Below are 23,710 nucleotides of genomic sequence, written 5' to 3'. Positions count from 1 at the left end.
ACGATCTGGGATGCCAATAAAATCACCTTTACTTGCTTTTACAAATAAATGTATTTTTTAATTATTGCAAAAATTATCATACCGCTGCAAGCTCTTGTTTTGTGTCTTCTACTTCAGCTTGTAGTTGATTAACGACTGCAGTTGTGCCGTCCACCTTGCCTCTAGTTTGGCCAGATTCAAGCTGTGTAGTTTGCGTCAATCCAGAGTGTGTCTGATCTATTTGCTGTGTCAAAGTGCTTCCCGTGGTAGCAAGATTTTGCTTTAAATCCTGAAAAAAGGTCAATAAGTAAGCTTTAGTTTTTACCATGTTCACTAGGAAATAAAAAGGAGAACAACGACTTTACTTTGGTTCAAATGGACAAACTTACGTCTGCATGTTTTCTAGACTCATTACGAGTTTCTCGAACAAGAGCTCGCACTCCATGAACACCCTGTTTCACTTCAGCTTGGTCAGAAATAATGTCCAATATTTTTCCCTTGAGTATGTTCAGACCGTTCAACACTTTGTCTTCTGCGGTTCGGTTTTCGTCTTGGTCAGCCTGTTGTAAAAGCGCAGCGTACTTTTAGCATAGGCCTACAATTGTGAATGATGCTGGCAACTACACACCACATCAATTTAACCCTATAAGGCCCACTGTATCATATATGCAACATGACGTTAGGGCTCTTCCAGAGCCCCCTTGGATATCGCGAAACTTACTTTTTTTTTATAAAAGGCTGGTGTCGCTATTGAGCTACAGTTTTTTGTTGAAAACCGATTGGTAGATGTAAGTCACGTGCTTTAGCCAGGTTTGTTTTTGGCGCGATTTTGTCTGCTGAAAGGAGTTGAGAAGTACACAAAAGTTGAAGAAGATATCTCGTTTTATAGGGTAAGTTATTTTGTTGTTTTTGTGAGAAACATGTTCCATTAGAGCTAGTAATTCATTGTAAGTTCATTTTGAATAAACATTTTTGATTTTTCATTATTTTATAAATGTTTGAAATTTGATGTTGCACGGGTGCAACATTGGGCTTTGCATGCCACTGATTCCTGATAATGATGAAGGACAAGTCATTGTTGATATACTGTGTTTATCCAAATTGTTTGATCTGCTGAGCTTGTGCATTGCTTATTCCACACTAAACTTTGTAAAAATAAGCACACAGTTCAAATTTAATCACACCTTACTAGTTGTAGGCTATGTCTTTGATCAGTTTATAATACGGCTATATTAGGGTTGCCATACCGTCCGGAAAATTCGGGACATGTCCAGAATTTAGTGTTAAATTTTGCGTTCGGGAGGAATTTAAAAAAATGCTCAAATGTCCGGAATTTTATGATGGGCGTTTTGGGAAATTAGAAAATTTTTTTCTAGAAAATTCGCTCAGCCAGCTCATTTTACTGCATCTGCAATCGTACTGTGCAACACTGCCATTTTTTTTTACTGCGAGGTTGTACGGAATTATGATGTAACAGAGCGTTTTCCTTATCAGTGATGTTTACCACTTAGAACTTTCTTGAACTTATTGACCGTTGTGCTGAATCAGAATTGGTTAGATATAGATCACGTGCTGCGAAAATTACTAGAACATTCCAACAGTCTATAAAAGCAGGCGATTTCGCACATATAGCCTAATCAGAGATTTACTTGAAATGTCATAGAGGAGGAAGCCTAGTGAATTTTTGATACAGAATCCTTGACTAATTCTAATGGCTAATAGTAATGGCTAATAGTTCGGTAGTGCATATATGGTCTCATGAAAATAGTCATGCACTGTCCGGAATTTTGTTTTTTCAAATATGGTAACCCTAGGCTATATAGGCTATTGTATTTACACTAATGTTGGAAACCATATCAAATTATTGTAGCCTACTGTGAAACTGAATGAACTGATGCCTTCAAAAAAGTGACAAACGCTGGAGCATGAAAACTAGCTACAGAATACCAAGTTAGTCCAACCCTACTGCTAACCACTTTTGTATTATTTTTTTGATTTGTCTTGATCAATAATTACACCATGGTCCTTAGTCACAAATTTCAATTCTTTGAGATTTTTTCTTTTAGTTCAACTGTTAAATTTTTTGTAGAAAATGGCTTGCGTGGTTATACCACAGAAGATTTGATCAATATGATCAACTGGGATGAGAGTGATGACGATGATCCTAATTTTGTTGAATCTGATGACGACGATGATAATGATGAGCATATGTTACAACACACTAATCAGGTACAGTCAATAGCCTACTTGGCTTACATTGCCTCTGGATTTTTTGAATTTTGGTTGTTCATATGCTAATATTTTGCTTTAGGTTGCGAATGTTCCATGCATTGAAGAAGACAATGATGATGGTGTTCCACTTGTTAATGTTACCACTACAAGCAAAAGAGCTACCAATGGTATCCGGAACAGAAGTAATTCTGCTTACAAATGGAGAAAAAAGAACTTTTTAGAACCTGCTGCATCATTTACAGGACCTTTGATCGAACCACCTGCTAATGAACACATGGAAACGCCATTGCAGTATTTTTTTAGGTTTGTCAGCGAGGACATGATAGAAAATGTAGTTCAGAATACGAATCTCTATAGTGTGCAAAAAACTGGAAAAAGTGTTGATACCAACACTAAAGAAATAGAGAAAGTAATCGGCATGTTTTTCAACATGGGTCTGGTACAAATGAATGGAGTCCGACATTACTGAGAGCTTAGTACTTGGCATAGCCCTGTTTCTGGTGTAATGAGAGATGTAATGCGAGATCCGCTTCTGCTTTGTGGAAACCCGAAATTGCTTTTATGATTTTCACAATTGAAAAGTAAAATTTTTGCTATTGCGTTTTGTGGTTTGCATCATTCAGTTCCGATAGTACACTATTTTTGCTTTTCGGATGAAGCTTCATAATCTATCACTAAAGATCATTGGGGAATTTTGGCCCAAATACTGATCATCGGAAAAGTTACAGTCTTTGACAGGGTTTTTCCAAACAAAAAATTTCTATCTACATTCATCTTTGCCACTCCACCATATCAACAATGCTGTCTGCTAATTACCACTCAAGGCCCAATGTATCATATATGCAACATGGCCCAAAACTTGGCCGAAAGGGCTAGCATACAAAAAAAATATGTTTTTGGTTTAAATGAGTCACAAACCAAGTGCTGAACAGCAAAAAAAATTTTTTTGAACGTGTTTTCTTACAGTGGGCCCAACAGGGTTAATGAAGAATGTATAACGTCGTAGTGCGTTTCAGTACCCTACTGCGTAGACCTAGTCTATAATTGTACTTTATTTAGTGTATTGTACTATGTCTACTCACAATTTCATCACCAAGAGCTTTGGAAATGTGCTCTAACGTTATGTTCGAATCTTCAAACAAGAATTTCTTAAAGAAATTTGATTTCCGATATTTGTTTATTTCCAGCATTTGCTTTCGAAGACCCATCTTTTTACGGAAAAATGATGGCAAAGTAAACTCCACTTCTAGCGCTAATCCAACCTAAAACAAAGACAAGGTACATTTGAACAACACACAAGATCGAGGCACTTGAGCTATTTGTACACTTGTGCCAAGATTACGGCAACAAAAACAATAGAACTTCTCAAATAAAGCTCACTCGATACGTCTGCAGACGTTGAAACAATGTAAAAAGCGGTTGATTTTCTGTTTGGGTATACTGGAATATGTTGTCGATATTTGTTTAATTAGATGACGTTTATGACATTGAACTGCACCTGCATTCCCAATCTTTCCAACGTAGCATGTTCTTGAACTTCAATTATGTCTCCAACCGCAAGGCCAACCTACAGGCAAGTATTATTGTGTAGTAGATCACTTCGTAATGAAAAAGAGGTATATCCTACTTGTAGGCTACATTGCCTTGCCAACTAATAAATCTGCAATTAATACACTATGTACAAAACTGCTGTTCACGAATCTTTGATTGTTTTTGTTACTATACTCTCATGAAAACTATTTGCACTCACCAGAAGATTCATGATGATGATTGACATGACAACAAGGAATATCACGAACAAGACCATGCTCACTTGCCGTGTGTACACCTGTATGAATGTGAACAATAGTAGTTATGTATTTTCTGTAGCATGGCTGATTAGTAACAACACTTGCATACCAAAGGTACATGTTTGCATCTTGGGAACACAATTAAATGCCTACCGGAGTGTGACCCACACCTCAGCTGTCTTGTTTTTATAATTATTTTAATTCAAATTCTATTATTAGTCACCTGGCATCAGTGCTGATAGATCAAGTAAAATGATTAAATCAGCGCATTTTAAAACGTTAAGAGTTATTAAAATATTGTAATTATACCAATACTGGAACGTTTATCGCATCTTAAGGAGTGGAATGTTTTTTTATTAAAGACGAGTAGGTTTTATGATTCCTTAGAATGTTCACAAGTCAAACTGTATTTGTTTTCACACCTCATCGTGGTACTCCTTCCCGATGCTTCCTCTCTGATCCTCCGCCGAAAAGAAAATTCCTCCGAAGTCAATTTCTCCTATCATCATAACAAACGTCCTGACAAGAGCTTCGTACCAAAGCTCATATGGATGCTGAAAAAAAAGTTTCTTGAAGTATTTGCGAAGACCCAAAAGTCAGCAAAGAACGTAAGATGCTGTGAGAAACTTTAACGCAGTGTTTTTATCCAACCTAGAATGACCCTTTACAGCCTACTACAGTATAAAATTGACAACTTAACTTTTCACTTTGTGATGATTTAAAGAGACACCAAGTGAACAGAACGCATGTATTTTAATGTACGCAAGTGGGCGCTCATGCGTTCTAATCAAGAATCAACACGTACCACTTTGTGATGAAATTCCTTGTTAAATATTATGTAAATTTAAGTAAAAGGTTGTTACCACTTTTGTGAGGAAGCATTAACTCATGTAATTATTTTGATAATGTGTGGTTCACCTTTAAAGCTTTTTTAAATTTCGAAAAGTAAATTGCAACATTAATAAATATCAAGCTAATAAACAAAAATTTAACTCCAACTCGAAGCTATCAAAGTGAGTTGATTTTGTGACAACCTTCAAAAACTACTCATTGAATTCAACATCCATAAATAGTAAACAGTGGTAGCCTAATTCCTATACTTACTTGATTACCCAGAAGAATGGTGAAGGAAAATGAAAAACCGAAAATGAAAAACACAAAAACAATAAAAAACTCTCCAAATGTTTTAAGAATGTCAGTAAACATGACAACAAAGATCCCGAGCCTTGGTATTTTTTGGATGAAGAGGAGCAACCCCATCCAAGAAAGGAACACGGCGAAAGCTCCAATTTCTTGTTGCCACTCCTAAGAAACATTGGTCAAAGTTACACGATTGCTCTTGTCCCAGAAAAATTTACCATTTTTACAACTCTGCAACATCGCTAGACGTTTAAACGATGTACAAAAGAAGCTTTTGCCAGCTGGAGTTTTTACCACATAAATGGTAGTATGTCGGTTTGAGTGGTCGAAAGCGCTGGAACGACGCTTCAAAGGACGACGGTTTAAAACCTTGTTGAAAACAAGCGGCTGTGTGATTAACAAAACACTTAAAAGCATTTGTTTGTTTGTTTATCTTTATCCTGCATTGCGGGAAAGCGGACTTGAGCGCTATGCATCGGTGTACGCCTTCCGACATACACCTGACCCACGCTGCAGCCGACGGCAATGTCAGTTTCCGGTTGTCTACTCTACTTATGACTTAAATTTGGTACTACCCATTACTCGAAATCGATCACTAGGTAGAGGCAATTATCGTTAAGTTTCTTGCCCAGAGAAACAACAGCAAGTGCGGGTGGCTGGAGTCGAACATGCAGGCTCTCGACTGCGAGCCCAACGCGCTAACCACTCGGCCACGGCTGCCGACTACTTTAAGGTGGACCTAAAAATTGGGTTCCTTGCCTTCCTTTTTTCACTAACTGGTGATAAACCATGCATAAACTTGTTGTTTGTTTGTCGTATCCAGGCTTACACCTGGTGGTTGAAGGATTAGATTAAGTGGACGGGAAGGCAAGGAAGCCAATCTTCATGTCCACCTTCAGGCATGCCTTTAAGTGTCCTGCCAAAGACACAGCAGCATGCTCTTGAGCGGTGTCGAATCGGCGCCCTTTCGATTGCCGTTCCAGTGCTCTCACCACTCGGCTATGCAGCCGACATGCATAAGCTTACACAGGACAAGTCGAAAAAATGCTCCAATTTATGAAACAAAGCCGCAATGTGTAAATCAAATCACCGAATACTCTTCAAGCTCAAACAATTCAAAAAGGCTCAGTGAAATAGATTTTAATAATAAATACAACTTCATACAGTAGTAAATTTGTTTCTGCATTTGAAGGCAAAGAAAACAAACCTGACGCAATCCAGAGTCTTCCTGCAAACCAGCCAGAACATCAACATCTTCTGGTCCATATACTGCGGCAGTGAGACGAACAACGCTCTCCAGAGTGTAATAATGGAAATCAATTGTGAGCAATAAGGAAAGAACGTATAAAGACAACTCCACTGCGTTTGTGAAATCCAAATAACCAAGTCTTTGGTTGAAAAGTTGAAAAGCCTATTATTGCGTAAAATAACTGGTTATTACTTTGAAAATATAAAACAAAAATTATCAACATTCGTCAAAATAATTGTAGGCTACTGTGCTAATACCATACAACCTACAGATTAATATTATTTAACGCACACCTGCTTTGTACTAAGGGCAAAATAGTTTCAAGCACAAATTACAAAGCTCAATAGGCCTATACGGTGGCTGCTGTGAGTCAAAAATGCATGAATATATAAATGAAAGCAGAATGTATGATCATTCTTAAGCTGCAAATCGGGATTTTTGTCTTTTTTATGGCGAACCAATACTTTTCCAGTCAGCAAAAATTGCAGTTTTCACATCGTTTCAACGCCTAGCTACGTTGAAATGATATGTTTTTTTATCAATTGGTTTTCATAGTTTTCGAACTGTTCAGTTTTATTATGACTTTGTTCCAGCTTATTGCACAATAAAACTTGTATATCATACAAGTCATTAACGTTAAATAATGTAAACACAGAATGTATCATTATGCACTAGTGAAACAATTATTTTTATACAGTACAGCCATGGACTTCTAAATAGTAGCACCTGGACTGGACACGCAGTGACCAACATGAGGCCAAACAGTTGGTACAACGGTTGACCAACAGTGGGCCAACAGCCAAGTAACTAACCCTGTTGGCCAACTGTTGTACCAACTGTTTGGCCCCATGTTGGCCACTGCGTGTCCAGTCCAGGTGGTACAGCTGTCCTGGTTAGACTTGCCTCTCTTAATAAATTGAATAGCGAAAAGGCGAATATGACCCATTTGAGATTCTGTGTTGGCGTATCCAGTATTTGACACGAATTGTCGATCTGTCCAACAGGCGAGTCGTTAATCACTTCCTCCCGGTAAAACCAACAGGCACGCGACCTATGTTATACATTTGTTAATTAAGATTACTGCAGCCACTCTGAGTAAATTTTAATCCATAAGCCTTTGAAACACTTTGGTCAAATTTTATCTTAGTTTCAATTAGGATCTTGACTTAATGAGCAACCGAAGTTAATGTTGGCAATCGTTTGACAATTTAAAAAGCTATAAAAAATATTCAAATTCATATCAGCATTGGAGACTGTTTAAATATTATAGTCCGTTATTTCCTTGAGTTTACTGACCCACATATGACTCCGACAATGACGTTTACTATCAACGTATACAATGCAACACAGTAGAAAGGTTTTGACATCTTATTCCAAAGGGCATCATGTGATATCTGGACAATTCTTAGCCGGCTTCACACATAACTTAAGCGCAAACTTAAGAAATCGCTTTTGTTTACTGTACTAAAATACTCTATACAATACATCATTGCCAACTGATTGTAGGTTACTTACAGTGTACTAAACTCTGAAGCCATGGTGGCATTGATACTAGGATCTGAAAGAGATATTTTAAACAGTGTAAAGATCATAAGTTTAACAGCCACACATCCACCAAGCAAATGAATCTGTTTTTTATATAGCATTATCACTTGTATTGATCGAACGAGAAACGTATGAGATCGTATGAAAAAAAAACTTGTATTGATCGCTGAGAACTTATTTTTGTTGTCGGATCACTCGGCAGGGGACAACTCAGCAAGTATTTCAACTCAGCAATCAAATTTCAGCTACTGCTAAGTCAGAAAATGAGATTTACATGCTCACGTCGGACTTGCTTGGTCACCCATCGCTTGCCAAAACTGAATTTACTGACTTGTGACATGCCAAGTTATGACTTGCTCAGTTGTTACTCAGTTTCATCATTTACTAACTTCAGCCGCTTGCTGAATTGTTGCCAGCTCAGTTGTCACTTGCTCAATTGTCGCTTGCTAAGTCCACAACTGTTGACTTGTAGGAGATTCGTTTTTTTGTACGTTTGTTTCAAATTAATTTATTTTTTTGTTACCAACAAAGACAATTATTGCAGAAAGCAAAAAAGTTTAAGAGGTCTTGCTCTTGGCCATTCTGCAGTTGCTTATCAATTGCTGTCCAAAAAAAGCTACATACACTCACCACTGTTGTTCTGAAGATACCGACGAAACTGAATTATTTTGATCCAATCCAAACGGTAGAAAGGAGGAGTGATGAGCATGTAGACATTGAGAATGGTTAAGTAGGTAACGAAGAGAAGAAGGTTTGTGTAATATACATAGCGGCCGTATCTTTTCCACTTGTAGTTGAGGAGACCGGTTACAACAGGGTGGACCAAAAGACTCTCACATTTGGCGTTCACCTTAAAATTGAAAATCATAAACCTTGTCTGAAGTTTTCTGAGCTAAACGTATGATGGAGACAGAAGAAAATATGCTGATAAATGTTGAAAACAAATCGGGACTCACCATAAGTTTTAAGGGATGGTTTTGCTGTAATACGTCAGATGTGGTGGAGTACGTGTAAGCTTCTGGGGTCAATTGATCGTGTTCGTCATAAACCTTCGCAGGAAAATTTTAATAATTAAATGGCTACATATTTCAGCTTACTAATGAAACATTTGATTATTACTGAAATAAAAAGTGCTTCAACCACGATTGTTTGTTAATCAGAGCTAAACATACTTTCGTTAACATCAATAACACAAAACGTAGTCTTCAACACAAAATATTGGAGTCAGCACAGGAAATCTTAGCTTCTGCAAAAAACAGTGGGATTTTTTTCTTTGAAAAATATATCAAGTAAGATGTAATTTTGTTTGTACAATGCCAACATCTGAGGCTATATTTAGAAAGTTAAAAATTATAAGCTAATCAACCTATGACATCGTCAAAAAGGAATATGCACAAAGGTTGAAGCCTATATATATTCCACATTCATGCCAGAGTTGTCAAATGTTCACATTCGGTATATGCCAAACAAAAGCAGTGATGATGACAAAAAAACACTTGCTCACAACGAATGTTCATTAGGCAAAGTATTACAATCCATTTGCGTTATTTTAATGTAATGACCAGGATGCAAACATCAAATTTCATTCTGGCAAACGAACGTTCCAATGTGAATAATATCAAATAACATCAACAGCCACTGTGAGAAATGCAGCGCAAAAACATATACAGTATTAAAAGATTACTAGCCCATACAACACAACTTGCAAGAACATTTTTTTTCTGTTCTCAAATTTCTTTGTGACGAGTTATCAGAGCGACAGAGCTGTTTTAAAAAGGAAAGCAGGGACTACTTTAAGGCATTATGACAAGCTTTTTCAAAGTATGCCCGTTAGAGTCAATGAGTGCTTTTACTTTCCAAACAAAAGATGGGTACTTTTAAGCTCGTTTAAAATTTAAAAAATAAAGTTTAAAAATTAAAAAAATGATTGGAAAGGAATTTGGACAAGTGATTGTGATAACCAAGGAAGTGGAAATGGTCAAAAACCTATCCTAATCGCTTTATCAACCTCCAAGCCTGTAATGTAAGCGATAAGAAAGCCTATGGATGAATTCGTCACTATTTGAGCAACCGTCCCTTCTCAGTAGGCTACGAAAAAAATATTATCTTTTAAATTTCATCTTGAAGGATTAGGCTACATTTTGATCTTTAAGGTGTTCTGCGCAAATGCGTAGTCTTATATGATTGCTAATTTGTATTTTGAAAAACGTTTTTACACGAAAAACGGTCTGATCAATGATCACCCAGTCGCAAAAATTTAACACAAATTCAACATTTTGAACCGCCATTTAAGTCGTTCCCCTGAACTCAGGCCTTGATTTGTTCTTATGACAAAATGTGATGATAGATTTGATTTCAAATCGAAACTTATTTTAAACGAAAAGACGTTAAATTCATCATAGTTCTTGAAGGGTTCAATGGTATTCATGCATACGGTGAATGACAGTTAAGAAATGATAGTTTTCTATAGTTACCTTGTAATCATTGTGAATCTATTAAAATATGGCAATTTAGCATTGTAGGCCTACAATTATGAAATTGGTAATGTTTAGAAGCTTATCAAAACTAATTTAATTATTTTCTATTCTACATATAAACCGCAGACACAAACGGTCTTGACGAGAACAAAAATATGCTTAGCCTTTGTGGTTTGCCTCCAGTGCTCTTTGACGACAGATTAGTTTCTTCTTAAAAAAACTCAACGGGTGAGATGTCACCAAAAATGGAAGTATGTAGGCCTACCAGTGGGGGGAGCATAGTCTTAGAAATCACATTACACAAAACGTAGCAGAGAGTGGTTTAGATTTAGTGACAGTTAAAGTATTTATTTGTCCAGTACACAAACCAATCTTAGGCTACTAAAAAGAGTAACTTTACTGTTTAGCCTACATTCTATTTTTTGAAAAAAGCAACATTAACTTATTCTGTGAAGAAACTGAACAAGACAAGTTTTTGTTCCAATTCTTACTTGGTAACTTTTAAACTAAAACAAAATACTCCACACTACTTTGCAGTGTTGAGATGAAACTCCACCACTAAGCAAAGGCTTAATTTGACTTACTGCGTAAGGATTCTCTTCAGTGAATATCACCGTTGCATTGTCAGAAGTATGACTGCCTGAACTAGGCCTAGGCCTTTCTTCGACTCGCTCTAACCACTCAGTGCTGGCGTACATATCATCGAAGAACTCATACATCAGGGTAATCTGAAAACAACGTAGACAAATAAATTATTTGTTTATTGGGGAAATCTAAGGCAGTCATCCAACCCATACTTACTAACAGGGCCGCTGGGAAGATGACCTGGGCCCGATTCAAATGAGATCTTCGGATCTCAAATTAGAAGAGTTTTAAAAAAACGCACTATATCCAAAGAATATAAAGTGGTTTCTTCAAGTTCCGGGCCCCTAAAATCATCACTGGCCGGGGTCTAAATGTATACCTTGTGCCCCCTGTCAATGCTACTGATTACTAGCCTGATAAAATCGGTGCCTTTTACATTGGTGAATATAAAAAGTTTTAATCGTAAAGATATACACTAGCATGCTTGCGTATAGTTGAAATAAGATACAGATGATCGAAATATGAAACTTAGCTTTGAACGAAATTTTGAACTTTAAAAAACACAATTTATGGATAAAGTCAAAAATTAAATGAGAGTGTTCAGCAGGCAATTAATTCATTAACATGATACGCTCTTCAATAACATGAAAAGCTTCTAGCTTAGTTTACATCAGAAGAGCGTATCGTGTTATTGTTTTCATTAAGCCATTAGTTTGGATTAAAAATGTTCCTTGAATAAGGGTGAGCAAGGAACTACGTGTCGAATTTGAAGTGCTCATAAATCTTTGCAAATTTTGGGCTAAGTAGTTTTAAAAGGCAAGCATTAGTCTACCTTTGATAAAGTCAGGATAAAGTTAAAACATTTTTTGGGGTAAAACGATTAAAGTAAAACCGGCAGCTCTATTGTGCAACACACCTTACACTCTCGCCAAATATTTTACATGTAATGCTTTTAGGAATTCTTTAGTAGTGAGATGGCTTTCAAAATCAAGGCTGGATTAACACCATCGTGGGAAACATGTAGGGCAACCCACCGCGTAATCGTCGTTTTCTGGTTTCTTTCCATTGTCAGTAACGCATTGGTTGCAAACTATCAGAGCCATGTCTTCCATTTTCATGATCATCTTTCTCATAGGAGTTACCATTTGACCTGCAAAAGGTCAGTTAATAGAACAAGCCTTAATTAACTGACTCCGCCTTCACCTTCATAGCCTACTTTTTTCTTGATCATTAAAATTAGTACATGCGACTTGATGGTATTGCGTACTGCCAATTTGCACTCATCGAATAGCCGAATACTGGCATTTGCACAACTACTAATGTTGATGATTTGCACAATCATACAACTTTGCATGATATTCTGTAATATCAAAACTATTGCTGATTAAATGATTTTCTTTTGGACCTTGTTGGGAATCGAACCTGTGACGGGGTTGATCACTGCATTCCGCAGCGACTGCAGCCAGGTCTCATGCTTGATCAGGGCAAGAACACAGTCCTTTTGCGAAAAATCGATCGCGAAATCCAACGAATTTCTTCCATCAGCTGATCGAAACGTCACATCCGCTTTCCACTGGAGCAAAAGCTTCACAACATCCACGTGACCTCTCTGACAAGCCAAGTGTAACGGAGCCACCTAGAGTGACACAAGAGATAAATTTCAAATGATTTTCAAAACTTCATTCTTTGCTTTTATCAATGTAAATGGAAATTAAAAAGTTTTTACGGTTTCCTAAAGTACTACCACAAACATAAAGCAATGGAAACTATTCTTTTACATGTAATTTTTTTTTATTCTATATGCAACAAGTTTTTGAAATAAACTCTTTTCTCCACATTGCAACGGATTTGAAAACTGCACATTGAAACAATCGATATAGCCTAAGTTGGTTTAAATGGTCATAACCAATTATGCTGCATTTTTCAGAAAAAGCCCAATGATTACTTTTGTTTTAACTTGTTTATTAGCTAGTAGTCTATACAACAACCACAACTTGCATCATTAATAAACGAAGTTCACTTTTCGTCAGCTATAACAACTGTATCGATTTAGTTAAGATTAAGGTTAAGTTAAGATTAGTTGAATAACCAGAGACAGCATGCACAAACTAAAAAGTCACAAAATGCAAAAATAAATTACTGAAGTAAAATTAATCATAGAGACATGATGGAAAACAAACATTATTACAATAAGATAGCAAGTTAAGCAACTCCTCAAAAGCTGAAGAAGTTAACTCGAGATACAAGTTGTACCACGCCCATTTATTTTTAGTTATCATTGCACAGTTTATTGCAGTTCATCGATGAACTATCTATCGATTGTAGCTGTACATTGTAAAGCTGCAGAAACCTCATCTCATGGCAAGGATTAATGTAAAAACAACATTTGGACTTCGAACGAATATTCGAACAATAGCTATTTAAAATGCATCGTTCCAGGCAAACGAAAATGTATCGGACTCGTCGGAAAGCTCGCGTCCAATTAAATAATTATTAAGTTTTGCCATATGCAAAGTTTTTTGTTGACAGGTAAATAACATCACTTTTACTATGATGTTACCATTTATTGATTTTGCGATGTTATGGCAAGTAGGCTATCGTTTTCAATTTGACAGTCAAGCCGATTTATTTTGTTTCAATAAGGTATTTGACCATCGAATTCGAAACGATAGCCTACTTGCCACAACATCGCAAGCCAGGTCAGAAAGAGAATGTCAGAAAGGTCAGAAAAAAATTGAAAGAGTAATTCCATGTCCATATTGGACCACACGCATTTAGAAGAGGCAAAGATGAATTTGACGAAATGCCTAATGTACTCTAGGCCCACTGCATATCATTGGCATGCACATACAGACAAAGGACTTGTTGATGTTTTGGTTTAGTCATGGTTTCAATACAAATGTATCACTCAGTGAGACACATACAGTTTAAGAATGATATTAAATGCCAAAATGTAGGCTATGCATAAAAGCACAAACTCTCGACAGGCTTACCTTAAACAAGCACACCTACGAGCAAAAATATTGTACATAATGACAAATGTAACAACCATCAAACAAGCACACAATACAAATTTTCTGTAGCCTGCACATTAGTTGCACATTGGTAGCCTTTATGATGCATAAGTTCGTGTTATGCACGCAAATACACAGCACCATATTAATAGCTATCTCGGCATTGTTAGAGAGACTATTGATAAACCGCAATGAAAAAGTTATCTTATTAAGTCAGCAGTTGCTAACAGTAGTTGAAGCTGGCATTATAACCAGCAGCATAGCCAGAAACCAAAAAGTAAAGAGAAAAATCGTACCTAAACGTACCAAAACGTGCTCATCGCCCATATTTCTCATAGAACTGTTTTGTTGTTACTGTCGTGTTGTTAAAAAAAATTATACAACTTGAAGGGACCCAACTTTAATAATTTGTTTTACAGGGGGGGTGGGCGATTGGTTCCTGTTGCTCTTTTCAGATTTAGTCAGTTAGGCTACGGCCCTGGTTATGATATTTATATTTTGTTTCATTCGAACTGCGCAATGGCTGTCAAAACGTACAAACTCTTCCTTGAATTACCCGATACGCAATTGTTTTACCTATAACGTCTGTTATGGCAGATGCCCTAATTGCCGTTTAAATGTCATTGGGCAATCAAAAGTATTTTTGTGGTTTCATAAACAAATTTCACTTGAAGTGGGTATCGATCATACCACTTCCACCGAGTTTATTATCTGCATGGTAACGATCATACTCGACATCAACAACGGTTTAGCATTGACGCGTACCGGTAATTTCGACTCACGACATTTTCGTGATTGGACTAGTAAATGCAAGTCGTAATAATACCGTTTTTCTAAAAATCCTAATATTTTCGATTGATTTAAAGCAAACATAGTAATTTAGAGTAGGACGGTAGGTGACAAGGGTGCTCTTTTTATGTTAATTGTTCTTCATTGTCCAAACTTAGTTTAGTTTTATAGAATAAGGCAATGTTGCTTCAAGAATTTTGTCTCAAGACAAAAAACAATCAAAATATAACATTTTTGAGACATAGGCTATATATAAAATTATCTGCTTTGCAGTAACTTTTTACTTTTCAAGTTAACCTTTTAAAATCGAGTAATGCAGAGTCAAAAAGCAACCAATATAGCTGCAAGCAATATGTGCGAGATGGTTTGCAGCGTTGATGAATTGTTGAAATCACGCATGACTTTGACCCAGCACAGGGATCTTTGTAATACAGTCATGTTAATGGCAAAGACTATCATCCTTAAACACAAGGGATAAACCATAGCGCATAAAATAATTGCTGCAGTTCAACAAGTTAAAGCTAACAGAGAATAAAGTTAACTTCTTTCATAAGTCAAGTAACTGGTAAAAGTTCTTAAAACTTCAGTTATTTTAACAGGCTTGTTACTGCTTTTCTACCAAATTCAAGTTATTTGCAGCTGTTGTTCGGATATAAATGCTGAAGCTCTTCTATTTTGTAAAACCATGCGCCAGCCCAAAAAGGTATTAAATTTTGTGAATTTGCGTAGGTTTAACGTTCAGGCAACGTTAAACCAACGTAAGAACACAAAGTTTGATTATCACTTGCCACCATGGTTACCTGAATGTATGCATCTATGCCCTATGGCAGGTGAAACTTTGGTTAAACATTTTATAAATAATTGCATTATCATCAACGACAGTTGATTCAACGTACTTGCAAGACATATTTTTATGCATAAATAATAAACATGCTATCAAAAGTGTTAAGTAAAAGTGAAAAGCAGACACCACTCCACCAAAACTCAAACTAACAAAAAAAATGACACCACCGACACCAACGAAGTACACTTAATGCTTTGTTTCATATTTACCGCGAAGGCGTGCATCTAATGAAAGACACAAAATGAAGTGAAATGTCAAGTTTCTTCATTGAACCTTTTCACGGTCACATGAGTAACTTCATGTCTTTTGATGTTAAGCTTATGATTCTTATTGTAACGACATTCATTAAACATACATAAAAAAAAAAAAAAAAATTAATTTGCTTATAAAGTCAGACGCACAAGATTTAATCCAAAATCTTGATGTAAAGCAGTACTGTTGTAAGAACTTGCAATATTTTTTATGAAGTACGGTACACGTTTCGACATCGGTCTGCTTTACTGCTTAAATGTCATCCAATCGTAATCTTTTAATTGGCCTTTAATTCCTCATCATTAAAAATTACTTTGTTACTTGAGAATTACTTCAAGTTCTTTTCTTCTTTGATTTAAAAACAATTAGAATGATTAAACTTTGTATTTCAATATGCAAAACAAAATTAAAAAACGTGATTTTTTTCAAGTACGGTTAACCTATGATTTCTGTGACATAGTTGACCTTATTACAAATAACAAGTTTACCTTGATCTTCCCCTTTGGTTGTACGCTAGCACCAGCTTCTAATAAAGCCCGCGCAGCTTTTACCCACCCGTACGCAGCAGCGCAGTCTAGCGGCGTCCACTGTCGTGCATTCCGAATCTCAATGTTGGCCCCAGATTGAACCAAGCTGAAACATAGTTCATGTTTTTGATTTCTTTATCAAAAAGTTTATTCCGGAAACTTAACTGCAAATTGAACTTTATCTAATGCGATGGTCGATTCCTATTGCTATATCAAAGAAAATAGATGAAATAAACAGCTTGCGTAAAAATGTTTACTCTGCAACAATCTTAACTAAGCGAAGAACATTTGAGTAAACGATGCCAACCCTGCAGGTTGGTAAATTATGAAGAAACTTTATTGACGAGAAAACGATTGATAAACAACTATAGATATTTTCGACTAAAACACCAGCAGCCACTTACACTGCAACACATTTCAGGTTTCCACCAATGGCAGCAAGATGGAGCGCCGTGTTTGACTCTTCATCACCAGAATTTATTATCGACCGATCGCGAGCAACTAGTTCAGGTATGATGACGTCATGGCCATGCGCAGCCGCCATGTGCAGTGTGGTGCGATCATCATCGTTTTTGATATCCGCTGATGCACGGTGGTCCAAAAGTAACTTGAAAAGTTTTGAATCAAGTTTAACGTTCGTTTTTGATGAAAATGCAAGAACACGCCGTGGTTTCTTGAAGTTTCGAGTCACTTGGAAAAATTGCGAGCTCCTAAAATCATCCCGGACCGGAATCCAAAAGTACCTCCTGAACTCCCCCCCGGCCCCCACCCCTTCCTTGTCAACGCTATTGTCTATCCCCGTAGTCTATGACGCTTTCTCAAGTAGACCAATGTTATTTCCTCCAACTATTAACCTGATTATACTTTTTATTCAAGTTTAACGTACGATTAGCACGAATTCAACGACATCAGTTAGTTTAGGCCATTAGGCTAATCGCTTAGAAAACGTTTGTAAACTTCGAGGATAAGGTTTAGTTGAAACAAGCAGAGTGCCGTTACTTTAACTGTGTCCGTATGTCCTTTCATTGAAGCCAAATGCAGAGCGGTGTTGTTGTATTTATCTCTTTCTTCTATCATCACTTTCATCTTGTTCTTTTTCAACAAAAGCTAAAAAAATAAATTATATATTTAAGAACAAATCAGCCAAGGCCAAACGATTAAATAGTTTCTATTTCAATTAAAAAAAGGATTTAAAGTCTTAACTTGTAAAGGAACCACCAGAATACAACTTGAAGTTTTTATTCCACAAACCAATATGGCGTCTGTTCGATCTTCTTCTGCCGCCCACATAAGACACGTTTTGTCGTCTTTGTCAGTCTCTGTGACATCCGCGTTGTATTTCAGTAGCCACGAGATAGTCTCCAAATGTCCGTAGCGTGACGCCAAAAGAAGAGGAGTCATGAAGTCGGAATCTTTCAGTTCAATATTTGCTCCACTAAAGAATGTTGTTTCTTTTAATTAAAGTTCTCAATCCAAGCTATCAATATGAGGCTGACAGCTTTGTGCGATTTTTAAACATTCCACTCTACGGATGCATTATTTCACAACGTTATAATGTACAAGAACAAAATTTTTACAAAATAATGTACAACATACAGTAGGTCTAAATACACGAAATTGTGCTATATACAGCATTACAACCAAATACTGTAGGTCTACTATGACCAGATGTCAGTCTAATATTCGAGTAGAACACACCAACTCTAAAACTTGCAGTAGATTTATCTTTATAATAACTTTTTTGTAATCCTTTGATATAAACTTTGTATAAAATCGTTTTTCTTACTTATCAAGTAGATACTTCACAATGGTGTGTGCATTGTGCTGAGCGCTGAGCAGTAGTGGGGTAACTAAAGAAGAATTCCTCGAATTTACGTCGGCCCCTTCGTTCAGCAACAGCATGACGATTTCCAGGCTGTTGGACTGAACCGCCAAGTGAAGACAAGAGTCGTCTCTGGATCGGCATACTTGGATCATACTTCCCAAACCTGCAACAGTGTCAGGTTAGTTTTGTAAAGATATTACAAACCATCGACGACCAATGACTATAATTAAACTTTCGGTTTCAATCTACCTGATTGCTTTGCTCGATCAATGCAAAACTTCACCAGATTAAGATGGCCGTTTTCTATGGCGAGGTGAAGAGGAAGATTTTTATCTCCATCAACATCTTGGAGGAGCTCTGCTGATCCTTCTATAAATGAAGACGTGTCACCAATGAAAGAATGCAAACTTTGCTTTATTAATGGAAATAATAAACTGCCAGACGTTCCTTTATGTCTTACTAAACTAGACATATTTAATTTTACAAGTGTTTTTTGTCTTGATTAATTGTTGGAAAACTTTATCCTTTGGACGGAGAAAGCCTCTTTGGAAGTTTGCTTCTAGTTGATTTGGGTATTTTCACAAGCTTTGAATCACAGGCGCAGAACAACCAGATTTACAGACTGAAATTTTCACTTGTTAAAATGTTGTTGCTAAATATTGCAAGCAACCAGGGAGGCCTATTAGGCAGCCTACCGCTAAATGGTGAGCTGTTTTTGTTTATTGGTTACACGGTCAAAAGAGCATTGATGAAACGCATACCTCGATGGGTGAAACTGGCGTTGCTTGCTGGTTCATTATTTGCAAAATCCAGAGTTGTTTCTGATGAATTATATAAGGGAAAAGACCAGTGATAGTCTATTGGTCTAAAGCACATGCTATTAATAAAAAACAAAACTTTTTTCTATGCTATTAACGTGTTCAACATTCATACTCAATCCAGAGCCAGCTTTTGATGACAATGAACTGCTTGTTTGTAATCTTTCTAATTTCTTGATTGGGTCGATGGCTTTGTTTTGAAGGCCGTTGTTGCTGTGTTTCCGGTGGTGGGTTTTGTTGTCGTTGTTATTCGACTTGCTGTTCTCGTCAATTGTATTGTAACCACTTTCTTCAGCTGACTCTGATAGGGCATCAGCTTTGTCCAATAAAAATTGGGCAATCTGCAACATTTTATTATAAGTTAAACCTTCATTCAGTGACCGTAAGTCGCAACTGATTTATAGAAAGGCTATATGCTACATCATTGAACATGTATAAGTTATGTATGTTTGATGCAGTATAGACATACGATTTTTTGTATTGTGCGCAGATCTAAAATCATCTTTTTTGCTTTGACTGTGCACCTAGATGTCCTTGTCTTATGCGACACCTTGGTGTTACGACATCAAATCATTTCAGATTTTCAGGCAGTAATGCCGCAAGAGAAGCTTTCCATAGATACACCAGTAGCCTACCGTACGCTACTACAGTAGCATTTACAGGTCATGTAAAAATCTACCTATAGCCAACGCTGAGCAAAAATGCTGACATGACATTATCTTCTTGACAGAATCTAATAGACATCACGAGGTCGTATTTGACATGATAAGCTATTGGAAGAGAAATCTATTACGACATAAAATAAACACCACTAAGTCCAGCATGTGTAAAAGTCAAATATGTACTTTTTAATTTTCATTCAATAATTTTGCAACTCAAATATCATCGGTTAGTTGCCATGCGCAACGCAAATACGCGACCGACAAACCACAGCAGTTGCCAAAAGTTTTCCATCGACTGCAGAAACGTTTGCCTCAAGAAATTTAGGCTACAAAAACTTTTAAAAAGCTTTAGAAAGGTTGGTTAGATTTTTCTCTATTGGTGTGACGTTAATCAGATTGCCGTTATTCACAGTGAAGCAAATAGCTTAATTTACACTGTGGCCAATTCTAAACTCATGTATAATTTAGGGTTTTAAAGTTATATAATCCTACCGAATCTTATCAACGCCAGTTACAAAGAGTTTGGTTACTTGGTTTTGAATCTTTATTTTCGGAATTTTTTTCTTCGCACACCCCGAAAGTCTAACTAGCGCCGTTTCATCTTGAAGTTTCTTCGTTCACGAAGTCACGTGCTAACCAACTGAGCTATCGGGGCAGTCGGTTTGCTGTGGGTTTATACAATCCCAGAGCAAATCATTGTTAACAGAACGCATTCTTTGATACCTGAGACAGGAACTCAGCGGGGACTTCAATGCAAGAGTTCTAAATTTAAATAATTGTTAAAATAACAACAATAATGGAGGAGAAAACAACCTTGTTGTTTGTCGAAAAACCGCTTATACACCATTATTATTGTTGAATATATAGCCTACTTTAACTGCACTATATGTTACCACTTGGCTTCCTTCAGCACATGCTAAGTGAAGAGGAGTTGTCATGTCTTTGTCTCTGCATCTCAAGTTAGCTCCTGCTTCCAAGAGCATTTTCACAATGGTTTTTCTTCCATATAAGCAGGAGAGATGAAGAGCTGTCATGCCTTGATGGTCTGTCATCTGAAAAAAATTGATACCAAGAAGTTGAATCGTGTAAACATAGGGAGCATTTCTTCGGAAGGTTTTTCTTACTTTTTTCATGAAGTCTTGCCTAAAAATGATGGTGATGAAAGAGTAATTGAAACAACGCATTAGATAAAGTACTGACGAAGAGTAAACAGCGTCAGTGACGAAGCCTCTTTTAGAAATTAGGTTATGTATATTTTTCATTTTCTAAGGCAACTTACATTTTGTCATTTCCGGACTAATGTTCGGTTAGAGAAGATTTAGGTTAAATAAACTTGGAAAGCAAGAAAGCCAACTTTCGTGTCCACCTCCAAGCATGTCTTGAGCGCCATGTCAAAACATACTTGCTTTCATAAGGTGTCGAACCAATGGCCTTTCGAACGTGAAACGTGCTTTAGCAGCCATTTTGCCAATCGACCATCCAGTCTAAGCCACTTACATAAAACTACGTAGCAGCGTTGCAAGCTATTGTTGCTTGAAATTTTTCACTGTATGAAATGTCTTAAAAACACTGTACTCACCGGTGGTGAGTAGGATTTTGGTTAACTTGTGAACTGATTAATGAACTATCGAAAGACATTAATCACTGCAGTGTTTGGTTTGTGTGGGATTGTTGTTTGTTGAGGCAACGTCACACAGATCCTAGCGTGTTTCACCAATATAACCTACTAACACTTTCACTCCTCAACTAGCAGATTGATTTAAATACATACAAAATGCTGCTGCTTTCTTAGTTGTGCCAGATTGCAAGATTCCATGCTTTTAACCACACCGATTTGTTCAACTGCATTCCAAAATATGTGTTTTCACTTTTAACCATTTAATTTTTTCTGTAAGTGATCCCTACCTTGTCGTGCTAATTTTTGCTATTGCATTGCACGTGACACATCTTGAAGGGTATCTATCAACGCTTTTTAATGTTGGTTTAAGAAGCATAGCAGTATAGCCAACTACGATGTAATCATGATGTCATTCTACACTTTAAAATAAATAACTCAAAATAAAGCTACAAGTTACAAGTTCTTACAGCTCTGGTCCTGAACACATAGTAAGTTACGTGCTGCCAAACTAGTTTTACCTCCAGAGCTAGTCCGACGCATTCTAAAAGCTCTCGAACAGCACTGGTGTTCCCTCTGGTGCAGGCTTGATGAAGAGGAGTTAATCCCATGGCATCGCGAGTGTTCACTTGAGCTCCATGTTCCACCAACAATTTCAAGCAGCTAAATATCTCTTCTGGAGGAAGTGCTTCTTCGTCAGAGCTTGAATCCTAAAAGGCTATTGTTTTTAACAATTGTAAAGAGATAAATAGCTTTTTTTGTAGTATTTCGTAGATATATAAGTTGTGAACAGCATCCAGGCCTATTAAGTGATAATAGAACTAAAAGAAAAGATAGAGTTATCACTAAACTTGTAAGATTCCCACCATATTGTCACTGGTTAGAAACAATCAAAATAAACTATAACCTAGTGATGATCTAGCCATTTGTCAGTGATAATTATACAATATGTGTCTAATGGTTTCACGAAAATATTGCTAACTTCTTCAGGTTACTCATTACAACAACTGTGAGAATTTTACCCCGTCTTCCAAGGTCCCCGATACTTCTACGGCCTTCTTCTTCTTGTACTTTGCAATGTAATGTAGCGGAGTCGAATCATCTTCCCCTTTGCTCTGAACGTCTTGATAAATACACAAGTTATGAGTTAGTTGTAATCACTCTTAAAGCAAAGATCTTTAAGCAAAATACCATTTTCTTATCTGCAACGTCCTCTTATCATAATCTTCAGTCATCTTCATTGCTCCTCGCAATAAATAAAGCAAGTCGTATCATTTTAAAAGTCAGTTGTACCATGTTTCGATAACAAATACGGATATTTAATGGTGATTGAGTTAATGCTAATTAATTATAACATTGCACTATCAAAGAAAATCAGAAGCCATCCGCTGAAAGAATGATGGTAGAAAGGATTTTTTATTAAGTCTATGTTTTGTGCATTGGTTTTAGAAATGCAACTGCAAAATTGTAAAATGCAGCATTCATTTTGTTTTTGATGCATTTGATAGGATCAAAACTTGTCATACCATTTTACAATCATAAAATATTTTCTTACATGTAGCTAAAATAGATGTTATTTAATGTTGTAAAAGTGCCACATTTCGTTTTTTAAACGGGAAATGCTTACTGGCGCCATTTACTATCAAGAAATTGATCATGTGATAATGGCTGTATCTTGCCGCGTAATGTATAGGGGTCAATTTCCCTTCGTCCTTTGCGTTCAGCCTTTTTTTTCTTTGTTGTAAGTGGGGAAGACGTTCGAGAAGCTTTTCCATCAGCATCACATCACCCTCGCGAGCAGCCTAATATAAATGTAGTTGGTTAGGAACGTGATTGGTTGTTATGCAATTCCGTAATGATAATGACATGACAGCCCATCTAGAAAATTAATCCATTTTTGCATTGATTCTACGTCTGCATTATCGGAATCAAAATAAAAAAGAGCCACTTCGCTACCTGAGAGTAAAATAAATTGACCTCTGAATAGCTTCAGCAGTCTATTAGATGTGCTGTTTCAATGCATAGATCTTGACATCGGTAAAACAACGCCATTTTAAGTGCTAAAAAGCAATTCTGTTGTTTACATCAGTAATCATACAACCAAGTAAAATGGTGTGTTGAAAATGTCAACAAAGGTTGTATTAAAAACAGAGTGAGACTGTTCACCAGGCATTTGATAATTAAAGTAACTTGCGTTCTTCTGGTGATTATGCTTTAACATCAGAAGGTAACCTAGTAAATAGTCACCAGAAGAACGCAAGTTACTCTAAAGGTTGTATTTTTGTTCAAAACATAAGTTATAGTAAGGATCCGTCAACACAATCTTCATACTTCGTAGGAAAGCTCGGCAAACTTCAATTTGACAAA

The 23,710-nt window shown here is 36.7% G+C and overlaps 2 protein-coding genes across 2 annotated transcripts in view; one reads left to right on the top strand and one right to left on the bottom strand.

The window, feature by feature from the left end:
- Positions 1-23,710, bottom strand: part of LOC145785497 (uncharacterized) — a 28,017-nt gene that overhangs the window by 2,547 nt on the left and 1,760 nt on the right. The window contains exons 2-28 of the mRNA XM_082597148.1: positions 22,971-23,145; positions 22,366-22,466; positions 21,865-22,053; positions 20,622-20,780; positions 19,182-19,407; positions 18,498-18,617; positions 18,210-18,411; positions 17,675-17,858; positions 17,423-17,530; positions 16,828-17,030; positions 16,385-16,529; positions 13,991-14,005; positions 12,420-12,633; positions 12,032-12,147; positions 10,997-11,140; positions 8,892-8,984; positions 8,566-8,785; positions 7,906-7,948; positions 7,294-7,441; positions 6,349-6,552; positions 5,106-5,306; positions 4,424-4,555; positions 3,962-4,039; positions 3,710-3,778; positions 3,294-3,473; positions 369-539; positions 83-268 (exon numbers count right to left, since the gene is read on the bottom strand). Coding sequence (XP_082453274.1) covers positions 83-268; positions 369-539; positions 3,294-3,473; positions 3,710-3,778; positions 3,962-4,039; positions 4,424-4,555; positions 5,106-5,306; positions 6,349-6,552; positions 7,294-7,441; positions 7,906-7,948; positions 8,566-8,785; positions 8,892-8,984; positions 10,997-11,140; positions 12,032-12,147; positions 12,420-12,633; positions 13,991-14,005; positions 16,385-16,529; positions 16,828-17,030; positions 17,423-17,530; positions 17,675-17,858; positions 18,210-18,411; positions 18,498-18,617; positions 19,182-19,407; positions 20,622-20,780; positions 21,865-22,053; positions 22,366-22,466; positions 22,971-23,145 — 4,026 coding nt within the window. The remainder of the gene's footprint in view (positions 1-82; positions 269-368; positions 540-3,293; positions 3,474-3,709; positions 3,779-3,961; positions 4,040-4,423; positions 4,556-5,105; positions 5,307-6,348; positions 6,553-7,293; positions 7,442-7,905; positions 7,949-8,565; positions 8,786-8,891; positions 8,985-10,996; positions 11,141-12,031; positions 12,148-12,419; positions 12,634-13,990; positions 14,006-16,384; positions 16,530-16,827; positions 17,031-17,422; positions 17,531-17,674; positions 17,859-18,209; positions 18,412-18,497; positions 18,618-19,181; positions 19,408-20,621; positions 20,781-21,864; positions 22,054-22,365; positions 22,467-22,970; positions 23,146-23,710) is intronic.
- Positions 813-3,329, top strand: LOC145785498 (uncharacterized). The gene is made up of 3 exons (XM_082597149.1): positions 813-869; positions 2,069-2,208; positions 2,291-3,329. Exons 2-3 carry the CDS (start codon positions 2,110-2,112, stop codon positions 2,678-2,680), a joined length of 489 nt encoding a protein of 162 aa, XP_082453275.1. The 5' UTR covers positions 813-869; positions 2,069-2,109; the 3' UTR covers positions 2,681-3,329.

The sequence above is a fragment of the Aplidium turbinatum genome, chromosome 16, assembly GCF_918807975.1.
Source record: "Aplidium turbinatum chromosome 16, kaAplTurb1.1, whole genome shotgun sequence".
NCBI lineage: Eukaryota > Metazoa > Chordata > Ascidiacea > Aplousobranchia > Polyclinidae > Aplidium > Aplidium turbinatum.
Note: the sequence above shows the minus strand (reverse complement) of the source record. Positions and strands in the feature narration are given on the sequence as shown.